This window comes from Lepisma saccharinum, chromosome 1 (genome assembly GCF_977018435.1).
Source record: "Lepisma saccharinum chromosome 1, izLepSacc3.1, whole genome shotgun sequence".
Taxonomy (NCBI): domain Eukaryota; kingdom Metazoa; phylum Arthropoda; class Insecta; order Zygentoma; family Lepismatidae; genus Lepisma; species Lepisma saccharinum.
Window position 1 is genome coordinate 173,907,822 of NC_139229.1, and position 18,473 is coordinate 173,926,294.

Consider the following 18,473-nt stretch of genomic DNA (forward strand, 5'->3'; position numbering starts at 1 on the left):
TATATGTGTGTGTGTGTAGATTAAGATCTTCCTTCCTCCCCACCAATCTTCAATGATTTCGCACCTTGCTTTAAAGTATTATTCTACAGGGTGGCTCAAAAAGTCACTTAACACCCCCGGTACAAGGCCACTGCAGCGCACAACATGGAAATGGTGATGACCAATCGTTGCCAGGCACATTGGCACCACCCGCACGGTCGGTGGCCATCTTGATGTTCGCCATCTTGAATTCAACTTCAGAATTTTAATGGGAAGGGGGTGATATGATATATCAAATCACGCTAGAATTTCACGAGAAATGGAATGGTGAAGGTTTTTTCGACATATCTTTAACCAGTAAAAAGTTATGACTGAATTCTTGTACCAATTTACTCCTTTTCGGGGTGTTAGAAAAATGCCTTAAAATTTGTTTAGCTCATCGGTAATGCATCGAGATCAAAGTCACGCCTAGGGAGAAAAGTTTGCATGCCATTGCACACGACTTTAATCTGATACATCCACAAAGAGCTGTGTATTATGAATGGTTGTCGCGAACAATTTACAGTGTGATGCTTCAATTGAATTAAAAGTCATTCACAGTGACAAGTCTAATGTTTATGTTCATAAGGAAGTTCATAAACAGAATATTCGACCCTTGTCATCTGATAACTAACTTTGGACAGAAACTGCTTCACAACGTTCCCATACTGCTCTGGTGTTCCTCCATATTGAAAAAAACTCTGTAAAAAGTACCTTCTTCCATAAGCAAGGATGAAAAAACCTGTTTATTTAACAAATCCAAGTAGCCCTAGCATTTAAGGTTCCATTGATAGAAAATTGACTAACCAGTCGTGTTCCACACAGCACGTCACACCATTAACTTACCAGCACTAACCATTCAGCTTTGATCAGTCGAAAATGGGTTATCAGATAAAAAGCAGTGGCCTTGTACTGGGGGTGTTAAGTGACTTTTTGAGCCACCCTGTACATCCAAGTATTATGTTACATTCAAAGTATTGATTTACATCCAAACAGTGGTGGTGATTGGGTTCTAAAACTAGAGGCAAGGTGCAAATAGTGGGGGGGGGGGGGGCAAGGACAGTTTACTTTCTCTTGGTACATGAGGTTTGGCATAGTGCAGGTGCAAAAATGGAAAATAGTAGGGGCAACTGCCCCCCTCGCCCCCTTAATCACCGCCAACAACCCTTTCGTAAGAATACACGTTTGCAGAAAAAAATATGGAGTGGTTAGACTTTCCTTTCACACCTACCCTGAAGGGAGGTTTCATTGTAGACCATTGGAGTCTTCATCTTCCCAGCTATAGGAGTAGAGGGAGTAAAAGCTATTTATAATATAAATAAAACACCAATGTAGCTATGCAAGTAAAATACAAACAGAAGTCTGAAAACTTCAAATTTTCCAGCAATTTCTACATATAAATGAAAAAGTTGGTACCGGCACTAAAACAGATAACATGGGGAATATGCCACTGATGTACCTCAACCAGGTATCAAACTCAGGACTTCTAGATTATAAGGTGATGATGTTACCACCCCTATTGAGCATAATGTCTGCACAATGTATAAATCTACATTGGAGATGCAGTTCTTATGTACTGTTTTGAATGTTATTTGTGAGTTTACCTCTGCACCGTGGACTTGCAGCCCTGCTGATTCTTCACCATGACCATGACTACCTCTTACCTTGTTGTGTATCTCTTACCTCTGATTGCACACAATGCATTAACAACAAAATCCCTACTTCCACTAAAACTCATAAAAAGTATCTTAATTACAGTGGAAAAATAATGGCAGATGGCTACAAACAGGTATTTTGATTTTTTCCTCAAATCAAAATACAACACTTGAATACTTTTAGATTGGGGCTTATTCAGTTTACATATTGCAACTGTGTTGAGCCCTTTTCCACCAGCCCTTTTACAGCCTGCTGAATAATGGCCCAACCTGTCAAGGAAAATTCTGCAGGTCAGCTCATTTCTGTGTACACCAATGGTAAAGGTAAGGTTCCCCGTGCATATAGCACCGTGCCATGAAGGCACATTTTAGGGGTTGTGGGAGTAGAACCCCACACATTCTCGATCTCAGCCATTTTGAAGGTGATGTGATCAGGTCCACGCTCTGGCTGCCATAATCCACCAGGGTTAACCCCCATACATATGTAAATGCATGTGTGTGTATGTTTAATGGTACAAGCAGAGAAATATTTAACATGAAATAATATCAAGTTCAGTGAGTCACATTTATTCATTGTGGGATGTAATTTTATTCATGTGTGCTCCTTAGGCAAGTTTCTTATATTATTACATTATCAATGTTTTCCAGGTACTCCCAGGTTAATAAGAAGTCTATCAATGATGCAAGAGCATATAATGTTAATTGGACATTGTCCACTGTCCAGTGCTATTACTTCTTATATGAGCCTCCCTGACGGCGTACTGGTAACGTTGTTGCCTTGTAATCAAGGGGTCCTGGTTTCGATACCCAGTGGAGGCACAAGTGATTCGGATTCCACTTTAAACTGTTGGTCCAGTCCCAATTAGCCTATATGTGCATAAAGTGGATTAAAAACCAAAACTTAAATACTTCTTATACCTCTTGTAACACTACATTTTAAGAAAGCATCTCTCCTCTCATCTTCACATGAATAATTTCTATTTGCTGGTGGTGGGGATCATATCTACAACTGACTTGTGATTTTACTATGAATACAGTGTGCTAATCAACTACTTCACAATGGAATTCTATTACTACTATTTGTTCAATTAAGTTAGTATTTTTATTTTCTGAGTAGAGAGGACCATGTTTGCTTGAATTCTATACTGGGTTGGCCCAAAACTAATGCCACTCCACTGTAGAATTCAAGAAAATATGGTTTTATGAAAGAATTAGATAAGGTAAAAACCAAATTACAATGCTGAAAAGTAATTTTTCATTTACATTAATTTCAGACACTCGTAGTTCCATGGAAATCCATAGCACTGTCAATCCCAGTACATGCATACAATGTAGCCCACTTCTGCCAGACTTGGGGCTTCATAACATTGGCAGTAAATTTGCCACTCTTCATGAAAGAAGTGCTCTACTTCAATATTCATGAGGTATGTAGATTAAAATAATAGTAATAATAATAAACAATTAAACGTTCTTTCAATGGTTATCTGAATTATTGCAAACAAGTAATTATTACATTTAGAGATAATATTTTGTCATATATATTAGGGCAGAACCAATAAGTTTCATTTGGATTTTATTCATACTGGCCAATACTTTTCTGGTCTATTGTGAAGTCTAATTATGTTGGAAGTTATGCAAAGTTTGAAGTTTCCATTTAGTTTGCAGCAATATTGTGTGAAAAACTGTATTTTGAGATTCATATCAGGTATTTTGCTATTCCGATGTAATTCTTGAATATTTTGAAACAAAATTCTGGCAAAAATGCTTACAATTGGAGCACAATACTCACCCAGTAATGTGACTAAATATTTTGAACAACTTTTAATTGTTACAAATTTTAAGCATCCTTATCAGTGGGAATCAGTAATAGTATTGGCTATTGGTGTGGGTATCAATTTAATATAAAATGGCAAAGGGCTGCATTTGGAAGTTTGTTAAATAAATATACAACCATGGTCATTCCATTCATTGCTGTATTATTTCAAAATTTTTAAACAATGAAGATTTTAAATGAAGAGAATATATTTAAAGAACAACGATCATAACCTAAATTATAAAAAAGTTTTATTTTTCTTGTAGTCTACGGTTACTACAAGCCTAAAAACAGTTTTTCGTTGTGACATTTCAGGAGAACACACGCTCCCTTCATCAGACATTTATTTTTAGTTTGATTAAAGATATAGTTATAACAATGGTTAATTTTTTTTTAAGAAAAAGGAATCAGTTATACAATGGATGTTGTCAATGTTACATTGTTGTAATATAGCAACTTAACTGTGAAACAAGCAGTCTGTTTCATTTTTATTTCAGATAAAAATGAAATTTGATCACATTTTTTTAAAAACTTATGAATCCCAAATATCATCAGGCAATTCAAAATCATCATTGCTTTAACAATTTCTTGATATTTTACGTTACATGAAAATTTAAAGATGGTAACTTACTCCACTTGTGAAAAAGAAAATTCTATAGTGGGTCTATGTTACCATTTTCATTATTTAATTTATTCCAGTGTTCTTCTGCAATGAGAAGCTTCCCAGATATTCAAATCTATGTTGCCCGTCACTCTATTTAAAACCCTTATTTTTTTAATCATATGCTTCTCCTCGATGATGTGAGCTGACAAACCTGTTCTTGGGTTTAAATTTGTAATGTACAAATCGTGTTCATGCCATCTTATTGCCATTTTCCTTGCTGTTTGTTCTACATAATCCTTAAAACATGAACACTTATATTATGTATTCCTGTGGTTTCCACATCTGGTACAGATTTTCTCATTTTGTATTCATTAAATGTACATTCCAAACTTCTCGGTGATCTAAAAACAATTTTAAAATTAAATCTTCTAAAAATTTTTGCAATTTTATGTGAGAAACTCTTGTGGAATGGAATACAAACAAATTATTTTCAACAGATTTCTCATTTGTCTACTTTCCTTCTTTCCTTTAGTTTTCTTGTGACATATTTTTTGATTTGGTTTACTCTGTTAGTGAATGCCATTTTCTTTTTCTATATTAAAAAAAGCTGTGTATTTATGCTTGCAATAACCGTACACTACAAGAGAAATAATTCTACATACAAGAAGAATTATAAAAAAGTAGCTGAAGCTTTGTTAGAAAGAAAATTATAACTGTGACAAAAGGTTTGAGAAAAGACCTATGCTTTAATCATTAAAGTGAGTGTTTTTTTAAGGGGTGGGGGTGGGGGGTGGGAGGAGATTTTAGAAATGTTAGGACTGGATTTTGGGGGCAAAAACTTGAAATATAGCCTGTAGTGGTTTAAAATTCCATCAGTCAGCTGTATATATAGTTAAGCTACTATCAATATTTTCAATAATAAAATGTAAATCAAAGGTTGTAAGTGAAAATTGTTTTCTTTATAATCCATTTTTTCCAAGTATTTTAGTGCAACAACAATCCTGGTTGAAGCTACATAATTCTTGCACATTAAGGCATATGTTTGTTTCAGAATGGTCTCCTGTCAGCCATGCCTTATGCAGGGGTGATTGTGATTCGAATTTTCATTGGATACAGTTTTGACTACTTCAGAAAAAGAGGAACTATTTCCGTGACAAATCTTCGGAAAGTTTACCATGGAATTGGTGAGTATTCCAAGGGATTTTTCTTGTTTATATGTGAAAAATATTGATGATATTAATGATTATTTGTTTCTAATATTAAAATAAAAATGCCCTTTTTTGATAAGTTTGCCTTTGCTGGCTCTTGATTTATAGGTAGATAGATAGATATCATGTTTATTTAGCAGGTATATTTTGGTATCTAAGGCTGCTTTTACAACTGACCCTTGTCATGGATTTGATAGTAACGTAAATCTGATGTCCACTGTTTGCTCTATTTTCAGTGGTCAGAAGTAGCACGCTACTTGTAGCATCGCTACAGTAGCTAGCTACAAAATTTGTAGCTGTAGCGACGCTACATTTTGAAAATTGTAGTTGTAGCGGTAGCGAAGCTACAAAATTCCTGTAGTTGTAGCGAAAATTTTGCTACAGCTACATTTTCTCTCAGCATTTTGAGGTGAATTTTGAATGTGGCAACAGCGTCAGAAAAGTCGACAATAACCTTTAATTTTGCAGGAGGTTCATAAAGACAAAGTCTATTACATGGAAATACAGATTATCTAGATTGTAGATTATAGATATCTGCATCTTATTTAATTAGTATCTGAATAATTCAGATATCCAGATAACTAACTGACATATATGAATATATTCCAACTAACAGCTACGTTTTTTTGAGCTGCATTGCTATTTTGGGGAGAAACATGCCTCGTTTTCTGCACCGCTGGAAAAAAGTGCCTCGTTTACATCACCCCCGGAACAAATCCTGTGGATATTCATGGTGTAAGAGACACCAAAATGTCATTAATTGCTGTGTAAGACACAACTTGCAGCGTAAAAATGAGCGATGGATTTCCAATTGCACTGACAAAGGAATAGTGCCAGCAATAAATGGTTCAGTACGTTTACAGCATTGATCATTGTCAGTATATAGATATCAGCAAGATATCATTGTTACAAGAATGATAGAGTTTCTTTAATTACAATTATTTTCACGATAATATTTGTTCACAAATTTTAAAATTACAATATGTTTAGAACGCTCGGGTTTACAGGACAGCTTCCTCAATATATTTTATCATATTGTAAAAAGTACGTACGAGCTATTGACTTTCCTGCAGAAACAACAATTTTCTTTAGTTAATATACATAGTTTTCAAATTTATGTATTTTTCCTACTTTCGTGTCACTTTTCTGTAACCATTGCTAATCATGACATCATCATCATCATCCTTCACAGTTTCCTGCCTCTTACTGGGTTGGCATAGAAGTCAAGCCTCTCCATTTTCTCCTGGTCTTCCACCACTCCTCTCTTTTCATGGTGTTACAATCTTGTCCTCTTCTCCTAACACTCTCCACTATCTGCTCTTTCCACCGACATCTTGGTCTCCCCTTTGGCCTTATTCCCACTCCTTGTGAATTGCAATCTCTTACTGGTAGTCTTTCTGCATCCATCCTCTTCATGTGTCAGAACCATCTCATCTGTGCCTGATCTATCCTGTCCTGAAGCTTCACCACCCCCACTGTCTGTCGGATCTCCTCATTCCTTATTGTATCCCTTCTAGTCTTCTCCCATAGACTCCTTAAAAATTTCATCTCCACTGCTTGCATTTTTTTCTTGTCTCTCTATGTCACGTAATTATTGGCACATACTATGTGTTATATATTACCTTCTTGCATTTCATAGGTACATCCCTGTTCCTTATTAATCTTCGAACGCTTTGATATAGTCTACCACCCATTTGTCCTCTTCTGTTTATCTCCTCATCTATTCTTCAAGTCTTCTCAATCATGACAATGAGGATGAATGGTTTATTTAATTATTCTCTTATCTATAGTCACTTTCTGCCATTTTCGGCTAATTGTGAGAACGAGGAAGATGAGCAGTGTGGGGAATGGAGGAGCAGGAGGATCTCATCCTTCCAACTTGGCATCTTTCCTAGTTTTTGTTTTGAGTATATTTTATGCATATATAAGCTGATGAAGACTGGATCCTAACCACTATGTGCCTCCGCTGGGTATCGAACCTGGAGCCCTTTGTAAACAAAGAGGCCCAGGTACTTTTCATTCAAAATGCTGCCTTCATATGAGTCTATTAAAGAATGAAATATTTATTCTCAAGAAAAATATGTTGATATGAACATAAATACGTAATCCTACCAAATTTAATTTGTGTATAGTTGTAATCATTAATTTGGGTAACACCCTAATTGCAATATTCATATATCAAGTTTGAATTGAAATGCCACTTGCATAGGTATGTTAATCTCAAAAACTATAGTAAAAATAAGTAACTGAAGTAACGTTGCTTTCAAAATTATCTAATGACGGGAACCATGATAATAAATAACAGAATCTATTTACCAGTAGTAGGGAATTTTGTTAATATCCACATGGTTATTTTTTTTTTTATCCAGAAGTAGCGCAAAAAGTAGCGAAGTAGCGAGTAGCAAACAGGAGTAGCATAGCGAGCTACTTTTTGGTAAATGTAGCTGTAGCTGTAGCAAAGCTACATTTTGGAAGAGTAGCTGTAGCTGTAGCGAAGCTACTTTTAAAATGTAGCATTCTGATCACTGTCTATTTTGCACATCCTATTTAAAAAAATATATATATTTTTCTATTTCATTATAAAAGAACTAAGTGCAACTGAAAATAATCTAGAAAGATAACAGATGTCCATTATAGTAATTTTTGTATAGTTTATCAGAAGTAAATATTTTATTTTGAAAATTCTCTTAATAATGTTATAAACTTGTTTCCAGGCACCATAATTCCAGGAATAAGCATGCTGTCAATGGGACTCCTCTCGTGTCACAATCAATACATAGCTGTGGCTATCATTTCTTTGGGACAAGCAATTGCAGATTTTGGCTTTGTTGGTGGTTATTTGTTGAGCTACTTGGACTTGGCACCACAATTCTCAGGTCTTCTTACAGGAATTTCAAACACTATTGGTGTCATTCCAGGATTTGTAACACCAACTTTAGTTGGGTACATTACTACGAAGGTAAATTGCTTCTGTATTGAGATTTATATATTGCAATATATTGAAGTATTAATTTTTAAATGTTTCTTATAAATATTCGGTGGTTTTACATTATATGTGACCTGGACTTTTAGCTGTGCATTTATTGAAGATTCTAATATTTTGGACCCCCCCTAATTACCCCACTATAGTATTTATTGAGCTACAACGATAGTATAAAAATATGCATTCAATACAAAACAGTACTTATAATGTTTTAAAATCTCTGTTTAGGTTAAGAAACCACACTGCTGATTGTACTGATGATGTTTATTGAAAAAAGAATGCATTTTACATGAGTGTTGATATGATGAAATTGGTGAAGGGACACTGACAGAACATACATTCTAGATTCGGGATTTGAACCCAGAGCATTTTAGCATTCTGTGCTAACCACTCTGCCATGGAGCTCAGCTATTGGTACCATAGACATGACAGAAGGAAGGAAATGGTGAAACAACATTTTTTTGTATAAATACAGTGTAATTTCTTATCTGAAGAGTTCTGTTAATTGGGAAACTCTGGCTCTCTCTTGGAAACACAATTAGGCAGTGATATAGACTGAGCTCATGTAGAAATACAGCTGCGCTCCCTACTGTATACAATACATCCTTTTTGTCAAGCTACAGCTTTTGTTGTTCAGTCACAGATATTTCTGGGTTGTAACGATTTCATTGTCCGTGACTGTACTGTACCAAGAGAAATCTTATGAGTACTAATTTGGTTTACGCATTCTGAACCTGATAAATTTCCAATCATCATGAAACTCAGAGAATTAATTTAAATAGAAGAAGAAAATAACATTAAACTAATCTTAGGATTAGGTACCAAGGCAAGTGGAGAAAGGTGGTCACCTTGCCTGAAGCTAGATTTGAGAAATCTGATCTTCCAGGCGATCTTATAGCCTAATACATCTTTGGTGGCTGCAGATGTCCATGTTAGAATACTTCTATCCTTATTTAAATAGCTTCATTAATTATGTATTGTCTTACTGCAGGGTACAAGGGACGAGTGGATGCTGGTGTTGTATATAGCAGCAGGATTTTATTTCCTTGGTGGTCTGGTGTATACAGCAATTGGCAGCAGTGAACTTCAACCCTGGGCCATGCCGAAATCTGAGGAGGAGGAGGTGGAAGAAGATGGTGATGGCGAGAAGAAGCAGAATCTCCTTAATAAAAAAATGGAGCACTGTCAAACTGAAGCCGTTGTGTCTCAAGACAAATTAACTGCTGATGAGACCACACAAGAAGCTACATCATTAGTCATTAGTGATGTGGATTAGTGAATAGTTTTAGTTTCAATCCCACGCTTGGATGGAGAAAGCAAATGACATTTCATTAAACTTACTTTCTCAGTATTCAATAGAACAAAGTGTGAGAAATTGACCTACAAATTTAGAAATATAAAAACAAACATGACCTGCAACACAGAACTTGAGGGTTTAAACTTTAAAGTTCGGCCATAAGAACCCAATTTTTTTTTCTGAGACAATGAGAAAACATTCCTCAAAAACCAAAAGAAGAAAGAAAAGCAGACAGTTCCATGTGGGACAAATGTTTGTGATTTCTGGTGGCATATCTCTTACCCAAACTGATGGCATTGTCCTATTCAAACTGACAATTTCCTGTGAGGAATATTCGGTGCATGTCAGTGAGTTAATGCCTTATTTTCAATCTGAATATTGTCCTCCTATCAACCTTCCTTTTTAACTACATACACGTCCCAAAACTGTTTCATGGAAGTGTGAAATTGATATTATTGTTACAAAAAGACAAATATGAAGAATGAAGTGTCTTCATAGATGGGAATTTGAAATCATGCATTCTGTTGATAAAAATTAGGTCATTTGTGGCTTCTTTCAATTTCCATGCAAATATTTGGATTATATATTTTTTTGTGAAACCTAAATTAAAAGGTTCTGAATGCCACTACATTTTTTAAATGCATTTACCATTTCATGTGTTCAAACCTTTAATGCATTCTACATATTTCACATGATTTCATTTTTTTTAAAAAATATGTGAAGCTGTAGAAGTTTGAATCAATTATGTTGTACAAATGTATGTATTGAAAGTGTCATAGAGTATTAGAGGTTGATTGTGAAAGCACAAGGAAATGATAAATAAACAAATTCATATCATCCTAATGTGTGTTACTATGTCTTATAATGTTATGTGTTTGATAAATCAAAGTGCACCTGATACTCAACATCCAGTGCAGTGAATAAGAGTCACACACTCCATTTAAAGCCAGTAACATCAAGAGTCTTCACTAGGGTTGAGTCTCTACAATCTTTAATACCTAATTTGGTATGAAACTCATATTGTTCTTGATAATATGAAAGTTTCTTTGTATTCAGAGCGGGTATAAACAATAAAAAAAATATATATATTTTGTCTTCTTTTTTTAATTTTGTATGCAATATGAACTTAAAATAATAGTCACTAGCAATTACAATTAGTGTTATCAAAGTTATTTGTATTTGTCTTTCTGCAGAGGATTAACAATGGCATTTTTTTCTCGATAACAGTGCCCAATTTGAAATTCCGACATTTTTACATTTAGTCTATATCAATTTTTTTTAGGCCAGTATAATTATGAGTCCTCTATAATAAATAATAATTAATACAAAGTATTGTTATTGAAGTCAACATTACATTAAATGCAAGCCAATTCCCAGGATTTTTTTATGGGACGGGCTAGATTCGTGTTTATATACATTATATATATTGTACATATACACACAAACACACACACACACACAGTGGTGGCTATTTGGGGGTACCTGGGGGCGGTTGCCCTCAACATTTTTGGCCACTTATGCCACCGTACTATGGCCTCTTAATGCTTGTCTACCAAGAGAAAATAACTGTCCTTGCCCCCCTCCCCTTCCCCAGTTATGGCACCTAATTGCCGATACTGGTCAGAAGTATTCGGATAGTTCCGAGTTTCGGAAATTAAAAATGTTTTCAAATTTTCCTTATTTTCTTATACCAGTACCATTGGACAGCTACGATAATTCTATGTTTAGAAAATAATATATTTATAAATTAAATTATACGCATTAACAATTATTATTACAATAAAGAATTCTCAATGTGAACCCATAGCCCACTACGTAGGATTGTATTGAACTATGATTAATCAAAAATAAAAAGAGAGACATTTTCACCTGGTACCCAGTAGCGGCGATTGGGTGCCAAACTGGGAGGCAAGGAGAATTTTAGACTGGACCTACAGTTTAAAGTTAATCCGAACCACTATGTGCCATCACCAGGTCTGGGTAGACAAGGCTTAGCATTGAGAGGCCATAGTGCAGGGGCAAGAGTAGAGCCACCCATGCCACTCCAATCGCCACCACTGCTGGTAGCCTTGCATCAATGATTATAAAACTAAAAGTACACAATATCGCAGACTGCAGACTTCTGGAGTGCCTCTCTACACAACAAACACATTCATTTATGCAAGGACAAAATTGAAATTTTTAGAATTTGAAAAATCGTCGATGTTATTTTCGTAGCATTTTATAGGTTCACATTTTAAAATTTCCTGGCTCGAGGGGGGCATGGCCCCTCCCCTGGTTACGGGCCTGATTACATGTATAAAATATGAAAATTCAGTTCACTTCTAATTTCCCTCATGGCATGTGTGAACATGCACAGGGGTACCTTCCAATTTTTTACCTTTCAGTTTCTAGGTTTGGTTTTGGTTTTATTAGGTGTTTTAAGTCCACTTTGTGCACAGTAAGGCTAATCGGGACTGAACCTACAGTCTATAGTGGGATCCGAACCACTATGTGCCTGCACCAGGTATCGATTACAAGGCAATGACTCTACCACTGCGCCATCGGGGAGGCCCTCCAATTTCCAGGAAATTAGGTCTTACCCTACCCTCCTTCCTCCTTAAAGATGCCAAAGTGGCAGTATTTTGGTTGAGAATCTAAGCAAATGTTCATAGTAAGAAGTAAAACAAGACATAATTTAACTGGGTGGTCTTATATTTTGTCATCCTTGTCATTTGATGTTCTCTTTTAGGAATGCTGGACTGAATTATGACCCCCACCAACTCCACCCTGCCCTTGGACACACCATTTCTTCTGAGCAACTATCATAATGTCAGATCCATGAAAATATACTAATTATAAGCTGCTAAAACTAAAACAAAGTCTTTACCACCCAGAGCTGTAATTATGGGGCAAGCAAGGCAAGGGGAGAAAGGAGCAATAGAGACGAAGAGACACGACATGTTTGTTTTGACTCTTGCTCATATTCCGGAAAACAGGGTGAGTGAATATGGCCATGAATAATTTGCTTACAATTTATTGTATTTGTCGCATGCTGTGCAAAGTAGTCAGGTTTGTGAACATGTTGATTTGATTTACAGTATCACACAACACCCTAAGGCATCCTCACCAGGTGGGCGATACATGAAATAATCTCAGCCTACCCAAATAATATATGAGAAATTTTCATAGTTTATAGTGGAGTTGGAATGACACTCACACAAGGTTATAAAGGTTGGAGAGAGAGAAAATAAGAGACAGAAATAAACAGAGAAACAGAGGAGGAAATGCAGATAAATAAATATAGAAAGAAATAAAGTGATAGGGGAACAGGGGAAGAAATACAGAGAGATAAGGAACAGATGAACAAAGGAAGAGAAATGATGATAGAAATAAATAGACAGAGAAACAGGAAAAAGGAAGATAATAACAACAACAGAAAATAATAGATAGAGAAATAGAAGATACACAAGCAGAGAAAAAGAGGACAAATAAAGAGAGAAAGAGAAGCAGAAGAAGAAAGAAGAAGATGGAGAAACAGAGGAAGAGAGACGGAGTTAGAGAAACAGAGGAAGAAAAAAGGAAACGCATGAAGAAATAGGGAAACAGAGGAAGAATAGAGTGAAAGAGAGAGGGAGATAAATAGGTAGGAACGGAGAGAAAGAAGGAAGAAAACAATCTTAGCAAGCATGACCACAGATGTGTGTTCTCGTTTCGCAGAATGGCACAGAGATGCATTATATCAGATTTCCCACCTAAGTACAATTTTCGATGAAAAGGGGAATTCTCGTTTGGCCGAATATTTTGAAAGGAAGGAGTTATTCTTCCACTGGGAAATTTCAGGTGTTCCTGTTTCATACTTGTAAAAAAATCGAAAATTTATTAAAAAAGTTCTATGGCGAGGGATAGGTAGAGAAATGAATTTCGATTTATAGTTTTTTTTTTGTAGATTTGGAGAAAGCATTTGAATTTGATGGAGTGAATTGGATGAAACTTTCAGAGATACTGAAAAAAGATTAGTGTGGAAAGAGCGGAGATAAATAATCTATAGCATGAAGTCGGTGGACCCCCCTGGAGATTGACATCTTTCATTTAAAGATACAAGAAAGCCGAAAATTTGTTACTCTTATTGTTAAGAACAGAAATAAAGTTGATTTAGTTAGTATTCGAACAGAATAATCAAAGTAAAAATGCATTGGATCGAAAACATTGAGTGGAAAATACAGGAACAAGATTATATTCTACCATTTCATCCAAAGAACATATGGTTCAAAATTCTAATAATTACAGTTGTAGGTGAGAGGTCACACAACAAACTTCATGAAAAAAAGTAACATTTAAAGCCTTTCTTGAACGATTGATTGAGTGATTTATTTGGTGTCTTAAGTCCACTTTATTCACAGTAAGGCTAATCGGGACTGGACGTACAATTTAAAGGAATCTATCACAATTGCGATGAAGCCAAAATCACGGACAATTGCGATGATTTTGACGGTGAAGGTAATTTTAAAATTAATGGTTGGACAATTGCGACAATCAAGATGACTAACCCACAGGTGCACCATAATTGACAGCCCTTCATTCCTACCCCCTAAGTTTTCTTTGCAGGTGTGACAAATATCTGGAATACCCCTACCCCCCGTCTAGTAGCGAAAGTTTGCTAAGGGGTAAATTTTTAAAAAATTATCATTTCTGATCCATACTTGCTCTGCCGCACTTCACTTAGTAGTAATTCGGATAGCATACTTAATTATGGAAGTTATTCAAACGGAGAAAGGAAAACCTGCAGCGCTGTACGATGGTCATTCTTGTCGTCTTTGCTGTAAATAAGAAGAATGGCAATGTTGTGTCTGCAGGAGAAAGCTAAACATTGCAAGGGAAGGTTAGTGAGTAACAACAACCAAGTCATCAGAGTGTCCGATCACGTGTGTGTTCCTGACGCTGCGAAGTTAGATGTCATGAGATCGGTCTTCAATGCGAAGAAAAGGGTTAGAGAAGAAACTACGCCCGTAGCTAAAGTGTATTCCGAAGAACTGGGAACTCTTCACGACAGAGGTTATGACTTTGTAACTGAAATGCCAGATAGCTCGTCGATTACGAGCTCTGCGCCGCCAAAGGAGTGAGGCCCAAGGAATACAAACAGAACCCACCACGCGGCAAGACATAATCTTGGATGAGGAAAATCTGAAGACGAGTGATGGTACCAGCTTCCTTTTGGCGGATGATGGAAAAGAAGAATCATAGTATTTGCAGGCAGCAAGGGAAGGGAGAGTTGAAGCACCAGAATAATTTCTTCATGGACGGAACGTTTAAAATCTGCAGTAAACAATTCGCACAAGTGTACGTACACTATTCATGCCGATATCGGAAGTAGTACGGAAGAAACAAACGTTGTTCCGGTTTTCGCTTTTCTTCCGAACCAAAAGAAACAAACTTATGTTCGTCTCTTCAGAATGGTTATCGAGAGCATTCCAGAGTGGAAACCCATGAAAATCAACGTCGATTTTGAAGCAGCAGCTATTTCAGCATTGAGGGAAAATTTTCCATTTGCAGAAATAAATGGTTGTTACTTTCATATGAAGAAGTGCTTATGGAGAAAAGTTCAAAATGTAGGTCTCGCGTCTGAGTACAAAGACAATGAACAAAAGGAGATAGCACTAACTATTCAGATGTGTGCCGCTCTCGCTTTCCTGAAACGCGATGACATTGAAGAAGGCTGGCTCTTCATTCATGGTGATAGACGGAGTTCTGGAGGGGCCAGGGGGAGGGGCTGGCCCCCCAACTTAAACAAAGATTTAAAAAATTACACATGATTAAGTTCAATTACTACATTTTTGTTATAAAGCCATACCGCAAATCTTGACGTTTGGCATGATGTCATTTGTGGTAATTGCGCCGCAATAGCGGGTCTCAGACGATTCAATTGATGTGATGTGTACAGTTTGAAGATAGAAAAACGTAAAATGACTATGTGTTGAGTCAACAGTTACTGCTGAGGCATCAAAAGAACTTTTCAATTTAATTTTTCTAAAATTTCTGAAGCTTACTATTGTACCGTAACTTTTTTAAAGTAATACGAGTATTGTATCAATAAAAAAATAATGAAATGCAAAATGCAATAATCGTACTGTTTTGCTTCTTTTAAAACTGAAAACCAATATACTAATTAATATTTGTTTACTTGAGCGAGGAAATTTAACATTTTCAATTCTAAAAGGCCTAGAACTCAGTGTTTTTAAGTTGTTGTTTTTTTTTAAAAAAAAATGTCCGGGGGAAGGCCCCGGACCCCTTATAAACTAAGGGATATCCAATAACCCTCAGGTACATCATATGCTTCTCGCAGAGTCTGGTTCCCCCAAAGCAAAAGCTCAAACTCCGCCCATGCTCCCCCTAACCATTTGCAGGATTTTTTGGATTACTTTGTTTCGCAGTAGCTGGAAAACGAAGACATCCCGGTAGATAATATGTGGACTTGCTACCAAACGCGCCACAGAACTAATAATGCTGTAGAAGGTTGGAACAACAAAAATAGGTGGCTTGGAATACCGCATCCAAAACTTCATGAAGTTCTGGCCTGCCTCAAGAGCCAAGCAGAAGACAACATCAAGTACATGCGGATGGAATGTTTCTCTAAGGGTGTGTTTCCGAAAAACTTCAAACGGGCCAACATTGTGCCCATTCACAAAACTGGAGATAAAAAATGTGTAAAATCCTATAGACCAATCTCACTTCTATCGCCACTATCAATTATTTGTGAAAAAATCATCAAAAACATGTTACTTCAGCTTACGTCACCGTATATCAACACAGCACCACATGGTTTTCTTCCAGGCAGCTCTTGCCTAACAAATATTTCCGTCTTACTTTCGCATGCTGCCAGAGCTATTGATAATAACTCCCAACTTGACACTAGGCTATATATTTGAACATTTCGAAAGCCTTTGACAAAATTAATCATAAATTTCTTGTTCATAAATTATCATCCAGATTTAATATCCATGGCAAATTTCTCTCTTTACTCCAGGAGTACCTCCATGAGCGTGAACAACGTGTTGTTCTTGCAGGAACCTCTTCTAACTTTCTTCCCGTTTGGTCTGGAGTTCCTCAGGGGAGTGTCTTAGGGCCACTCATATTCCTTCTGTACATGGATGACCTCCCTGAAAAAATGTCCTCCCTTCCTATCAATATACTTTTGTTTGCGGATGACTGTAAACTCTTTAAGGAGATCTCATCACATCATGACATGATGATTCTTGAAAATGCTCTCACAGAACTTGTTAAGTGGTGTGGTCAGTGGAATTTAGAACTAAACCCTCAGAAATGCTCTTTCCTTACTTATTCCCTAAAAAAGAACAAAGTGGTGTCTACTTATTCTATTGAAAACAATCCAATCCAAAACGTTTCCACCCAAAATAACCTAGGTATTATCATGGATGAAAAACTCACTTTTAATTATCATATTATAGCCACCACTAAAAAATCCATGCACCTTCTTGGTCTTCTATACAGATTTAGCGAAATTCAAAACCCATCATCTCTTGCTTTATTCTTTAAATCTTTCATCTCGCCCATCCTTGAATACTGTTCCCCAATTTGGGCAATGGCCTCAAGAACCAATCTAACCAGAATAGATTCTGTTCTCAGTTTCTTTCTTGCAATTGTTCGCCATAGAATACCTTCCTTTCGACATGTATCCAAATCAGACACCATGGCTGCTCTGAAAATTCACACCCCATCCTTTCGTCGTGATCTAGCTGACATGAAATTTTTATACAAGATAATAAATGGCAAAATCAGAACAGATCTCCTAATCAGTAAATTCACACTTTAAATTCTTTTTTCTTTAAATTCTTTATTTACGTGGGCGAGGTTCAGCCTGAGGCTGTTCTGCCACCTAACCCGTGTCATCGATTACATTTAAATTTACATTTCTTTTGTTATTACAGTATTAATACAGTGTACAATAAACTGTATGATTTAGTTACAAAATCTATTGATAAAATAATAGTAATAATTGTATGAATAAAATGATACAAAAATTGTGAAAGATAACTACATAAAAATAAAATAAAATGAATGAAAAATAAGTAAAAATAATAACATGTAGACAAAATACATAACATAAACATACAAGTTACATCATAGTATTTGAACACAATCTCTGCTCTGCCAAAAGAAAATTCTTTACTTCGTTTCGGAAAGATTCTATTTTAGATATGCTCGACATGGTCTTAGGTAGGGCACTCCATATTTTTGCAGCAGAATATGAAAACGACGACTGATATGCCTGTGTGTCGCAGAGTGGAAGGTTAAATTTGAAATTATTTCTTGTATGGTGGCTGTGAATACTGGTGCGAGGGATCAACATGTCTGCCAGATACGACGGCTTGCCAGATGTAATAATTTTATGTATAAGGCAATATGTATGCAGTAGCCGCCTACGGTACATATTGAGGATATTCTTATTATTTATGGAAGGTAAAATATGTTCACGTCTCGGGATGCAAAATATGAACCGCATGCACGCATTTTGGCATTTTTGAATCTTTGCTTGTAAAGTTTTATTTATTCTACCAGAGTACACTACGTCACAATAGTCGAGAAATGGATATATAAGTGTTTCAACTAATCGCTGCTTGACTTCTGAAGATAATAGTTTGTTAAATTTAAACAAGAATCTAAGTGTTCCAAATGATTTATTGATTTGGCGGCTAATATGCACATTCCATGATAGACGAGTGTCAAATATCAGTCCAAGACTTTTAACTACTTGAGCTCTAGGTATGACATCATAATTTATTTTAATTGTTGTATTAGTGTGCTCGACCGAACCAATAGCATTTCGAGTTCCAATAAATGTATAACATGACTTATTAGCATTAATTTTAAGGCCATTTGCATCACACCATGTTTTTA

At 36.0% G+C, this 18,473-nt stretch overlaps 1 protein-coding gene across 3 annotated transcripts in view; it reads left to right on the plus strand.

Moving 5' to 3' along the window:
* Nucleotides 1-10,642, plus strand: part of LOC146004216 (putative transporter slc-17.2) — a 62,329-nt gene extending 51,687 nt beyond the window's left edge. For all 3 annotated transcript variants that reach the window (XM_083142896.1, XM_083142889.1, XM_083142904.1), the window contains exons 7-10: nucleotides 2,948-3,097; nucleotides 5,142-5,274; nucleotides 8,013-8,257; nucleotides 9,273-10,642. In XM_083142896.1, the coding sequence (XP_082999022.1) occupies nucleotides 2,948-3,097; nucleotides 5,142-5,274; nucleotides 8,013-8,257; nucleotides 9,273-9,557 (813 nt within the window). In that variant the 3' untranslated portion in view covers nucleotides 9,558-10,642. The remainder of the gene's footprint in view (nucleotides 1-2,947; nucleotides 3,098-5,141; nucleotides 5,275-8,012; nucleotides 8,258-9,272) is intronic.
* The last annotated feature ends 7,831 nt before the right edge of the window (nucleotides 10,643-18,473 follow it).